The sequence below is a fragment of the Nesoenas mayeri genome, assembly GCF_963082525.1.
Source record: "Nesoenas mayeri genome assembly, chromosome: Z".
Lineage (NCBI taxonomy): Eukaryota > Metazoa > Chordata > Aves > Columbiformes > Columbidae > Nesoenas > Nesoenas mayeri.
In genome coordinates this window covers 34,153,772-34,158,841 of record NC_137542.1, presented here as the reverse complement: position 1 = coordinate 34,158,841, position 5,070 = coordinate 34,153,772, and the positions used below count along the sequence as shown (strand labels likewise).

Below are 5,070 nucleotides of genomic sequence, written 5' to 3'. Positions count from 1 at the left end.
TCCTGCCCTCAGTGGCGACATTTTGCTCTTCAGAGTAATTGCCTCAGTGAAAATGTTGTAACCTTCTGGATTTACATTCCTAAAAGCCGAATTTAAGAATTATAACTTAAACTGCTGTCTTCCTGGAGTTCTTTTATTGCCAGCTAAATGTGGGGCTGTTAACCTGTGGTTAGGGGAGGTGACCAGAAAGCATAAAATCCAGGCTTGCAAGTTAATGCAATTTATCTGTCTGTGATATATAAACCCAGCTGATTTCTGCACAGATTTAAAATGCATCAGTGGGATGTAAGCTGTACACAGCCACTAGACCATACATATTTTGCATAGTGCACCAGAGAAAGCTAAAGAATACATTGCTCAGATGTGCAACATTAGCAAAGACCTGAAGCTGCAAGCTACATCTTCTCGAAAGCCAGGCTTGATGGAGAGGGTTGGAGAGAACAGGAAGGAGGAAGAGGAGGAAGGGAATTAGACAAAAGGAATGGAAATCAGATCCCTTGTCAGTAAACTGGCTGTAATTTAACTGTAAGGTGCCGTGGTTGCAGAGAACTTGAGGGATGTGTAGGTGACAAAAAGAGAAAAGAAGCTGTGCTTAAACATTACTATTACTGCAGGATTAGACCGGGCTCGTTTTTCTCTTATGTTTCTGTCTGAAACTCTGAGGACAACAACGGGAAACCCACAACAGCAAAGGGAAAAAAGATAAAGGAATTTAAGGTGGAGAGGTGGATTACGCCTGAAACGAAGCTCCCATAGAGCTACCAGCACAAGAAGAGGCACTGGGGGAAGAGCTGTTGTTTACTGATCTTGCATAAATGTCAGAAATTCAAACACACGTTTTTGAAGTGTAAAGCAGGAGTTGGTCTCACAAAGGCATCTGTTTTCTGACAAGGCTTGTGACCACAAACGTTGTATTGTCCTTTACAAAGGCAAGGGGAGAGAGACAAAGAAAGCATGGTATGAAGTAGGCTGGGGTTATTTTTCCACCAATAAAACTGCTAACAGCGCAAGATGACATGTTCACAGCATCAGGGCTGGACGATAACCTGATTTCCTGAAGTGATGCACTGGGGACTGTCTGCAGCAGGAGAAAGGAAAGGAGCTGACTGTCTGTTGGTATTTGTAGCTGAGATATAAAGAGACATCCAGCAAACCCAGACCCATATACTAGAAGTACAGTGCAGAGACTGAAAGGCCTGGCAAAATGCAGTCCCCTCAACCCATTAGAAGAAAAAAAGGAATGCCAAATAACTTTCCCTATGTTATAAAAAATAACTGCCTTTGTGCATGGATTAATTTGTCTTAAAAGCAACAAGCCAACCAAGCAACCAACCAGACAAAAAAAACTCAACAAACACCAAAAACAGAAGAGAGAGGAGCAGGTGTCACTCTGAATTTCACATGGATCCAAGCATCTGCTTGGAAGAATAAAACTATAAAAAGCAAAAGTTTTGCCCTGGGGAGGGAACATGCTGCAGTACAGAGGATCACTGGAAAACAGTGTTTATAATCCATATCACTGATGCAGCAGCATTCTTGCCATAAGGGTACATGATAGCTGTTTTAGTTAGGTGCAAAGCACCAAGTGGATTTGTTCCCATAGCATGAACTAAAAGAAATACACAGACTAGGAGAACAATAATAATAATAATAATAATAATAAAGGAGAGAGACAATACCCATCTGGATCAATCAATGGGTCTCATTTTAAGTCTACAATAATGTGAAAAACTCTCAGTAACCTGAAATATGAGGGTTTGTTTTTCAAATGAGCCTCTCATGAAGCAAGAACATTTTGATGAGACAGTTTTCTCATTCCCTAAAGGCAGCATAGACAACTGGGCCTGACAGTAATTTGAGATGTCTACCAAAATAGAAATATGTTAGCTCTGTAAAGGCTACGGCTGAGAGGAGCCTATGAGGTATGGATGGTATGAGCGGAGCCATATATAGTATACATGGGTGCACCTGTATTACCTGCATCTCTGACTGAGGTCTCTGAACACAGCCCTGACACAATTTACGACACGGTAACTGTATTTCCCTGGTGATTTGTAATCAGCACTGGACTGGGACTTGAAGGATCTGGGAGGGAACTTCTCTGTCTGCCGTGTATGTCTTGTCTCCCTGCCAGGGCACACCAATTAACTTCTGAGTCATGGTGGGACTTCTTTATTCACCCAGGCTATTACCACATACTTAGGTGAACTCTGAGTGTCTTGCATGGTGAGAGGCTGCTTCATATGGACATAGGATCACAGCTGGGCTGTCACCCTAATGTTTCCTCTTTCTAGGGGTAAAGGGTGTTATCCCCCAGTTCTCCAGTCCCCTATGACACTGCTGTAATGAATATAAATTGCCAATGAATATAAAAAGCTGAGGTTTTCACATGCATAAGAGGGTAAGTGGAAACATTTGTCCTTTAGTCTCTTGGCTTCCCCCCCCCCCCCCCCCCCCCCCCCCAACTGTGTGTGTGCCATTAGCATGAAAAAGCAGCTTCAGAAATGGAGAAATGTCTCCAGGAGGGCTGCAAGAGAGAAGGGAAGACCTTTCCAATGGTGGTGGCAGCAGGGTTAGGGCAATCCCAGGAGCTTTTAGTGACTTTTCTAGTAAATGGCATTTAAAATTACTGTGCACCCCTTGTACAGCACTCTTCTGCTCGGGATGCCTGCAAGTTTTGTTGGAATCGCACTTTCCCTCTGTAGCCTGCACTCATGACACTTGTGGCTTAGTCTTGGCAGCTCTCAAAAGCTAAAGCAGAAACCTGGATGGATCTGACTGAAGAGTCTCTGCCACCAGCAGTAAGCAGTCAGTGTGGGCTTGGGCAGGGAACCAGACTGTTGCTTCCCTGAATAAGTCTCCTGAAATAACCATAATGACATATGTCTGTAGTGTTGGCTGTCTGCTCACTGAAGACTCATGATGAAGGTTCCCCTGGCTTAGCTCCAGCCATGAGTCACCAAGCTTGGGCCAGTTGGGAGCAGACCCCTAGAAAGTGTGAACTGGACCTGGGAAAGCATGGATGAGTTCTGCCCTGGGCCTGCCCCCACAAAAAGTGCCTGGGTGTCCCTCACGTGGCCTGGTGGGATGACTAATGCATTGGCTGTTGGGAATTCTGATGCAGTAGAGCTCTAAGGAGAGCTCTTCTCCTTTGTGAAGTCCCTACTGGACTCTTGCATGTGGTTGCAGCTGCAGTACTTATGATCATGGCTGTGAATGGGCACATGACTTTAGAGATTAGGGTGAATCTGTGCAGGACATGTAGGACAAGGGCATCAGCCACAGAGGGCAAAAATTACAGTGCCCCCATAGCAGCAGACTGTGTGAAAGCCAAGGGTATCAAGCATTCACTCACCATCTCCTTCACTTTGCAGCACTTTGAGGATGACAAGGAAGATCATCACCAACACCAGGGAGCGATGGAGGCAGCAAAATGTTAACAGCGCCTTTGCCAAGCTGAGGAAACTTATTCCCACCCACCCACCAGACAAAAAACTGAGCAAGAATGAGACACTGCGGTTAGCTATGAGATACATCAACTTCCTTGTCAAGATCCTGGGGGAGCCTGGCCTGCAGCAGACAGCAGTAGCAGCACGGGGCAGCATCCTGGAGTTCTTCCAACAAGCCCCACACTTGCAAAGCATGGAGGAGCTGACTCTGATAGAAAACTGTGGAGTCTCATCTCCTGGCATGAGCAGCAACATCGTAGAGTGTTTGTCAGAGACATCATTTCCCTAGCAGACTTGATGTTAGCCTGATAGACCTGCTCTTTCTGCAGAATCTATGGGTTTCTTCTCCAGTTACGGTGATTATTTATTACTGGTTTATTTGGTATATTTTTATCTAATAGGAAAGAAAATCCTTGGTCAGCCAACAACCTGCAAGACTGGACAGAGAACTTGCAGCCCCTGGGAACTTGGAATGACTTAGTGCTGCCACAGCAGTCCAACACAGAATGGCCTTCTGCCCTGATGTCCTCCATAAATCAGGCCATAGAAATTCATCCAGTGTTTCTGGCATGGAAGCAGATTATTCTTTCATGAGGAAACTCTGCTGAGCTCAAGAATGATGACTGCACCACAAAATTTGTCCAAGACAGACATCTGGCCTCAGTAGTGAAAGATTTTGAGAGATGCAACGTTTGCCACTGTTCTCCAACAGTGGTTCCAGGGGCTGACTGCACTGACTCTTCAGACTGTGGATCCTATTTCCAGCTCTTTTTTTTTAAATACAAGCCCTAGCCCTTGAACCTGGCTGCATCTTTCTCCATCATACTGGAGAGATCCCTAGTGTCAGAGCAAAATTTAAACATAAGGTTGAAAGAAAAATGTCAATTTACAATAAAAGTAGACATAGTCATAGATGAGTTTCAGTGTTAAACCTCCTCTGTAGCAGTGACAATGTGCAAGGCAAGAAAGTTGATCAGCAATGTTCCAGCTGCCTTAAAGGTTGTCAAACAGATTGGTAGCTAAATATCTTTGTTCTTCAACAGCTATAGCTATGGGTGTAGGTCTTCTTTTGGGAGGGAGGTCCTAGGTGAAAGGCATTAATGAGGCACTGTGAAAACCTTCAGGAAATGTCAGTGAGCAGTGCCTCCTCCTACGCCAGAGTGTAGAAGGAGCTGCAGCATGTCTGGGCCTGGCAGAAGATTGCTGGGCATGCACCGCTGCTGGATTGCAGTGCCCCTTCAGCATTAAGCTCCTGAACAGCTCTGCTTTTGCTGCTGCAGGGAGCAGAACTGAGCTGCACTCAGCTTTGCTGTCACCTGTAACACCCTGGTGCTGTGATGCCGGGCTGAGTGAAGCTGGATTGATGTCTGGCCCAGGTAGGGTACCAAGATCACGGACAAGACTAGGGGTATGCTGCTTGCATACCCAGCTGACTACCTTTAAACTCCCTGCTTTCACCTGCTGTGCTTGAGGTTTCTGCATCTGGACACTATCCTAAATAGGCTGATGGAGCAAACACAAAGAAATTGGTGTAAAGGTCTTTCACTTGATTCACTGGGTCACTTCCCCACAGGATATTCCAGCCATCATGCTGTAGGTGTTTAGATGCCAAGCAAGACGA

The 5,070-nt window shown here is 45.4% G+C and overlaps 1 protein-coding gene across 1 annotated transcript; it reads left to right on the top strand.

Annotated features, from left to right (window-relative positions):
- Positions 1-3,384: 3,384 nt before the first annotated feature.
- On the top strand, positions 3,385-3,738 carry TAL2 (TAL bHLH transcription factor 2; the record flags this gene model as incomplete). The annotated part of the gene is made up of 1 exon (XM_080362512.1): positions 3,385-3,738. One exon carries the CDS (start codon positions 3,385-3,387, stop codon positions 3,736-3,738), a length of 354 nt encoding a protein of 117 aa, XP_080218638.1.
- Between the last annotated feature and the right edge of the window lie 1,332 nt (positions 3,739-5,070).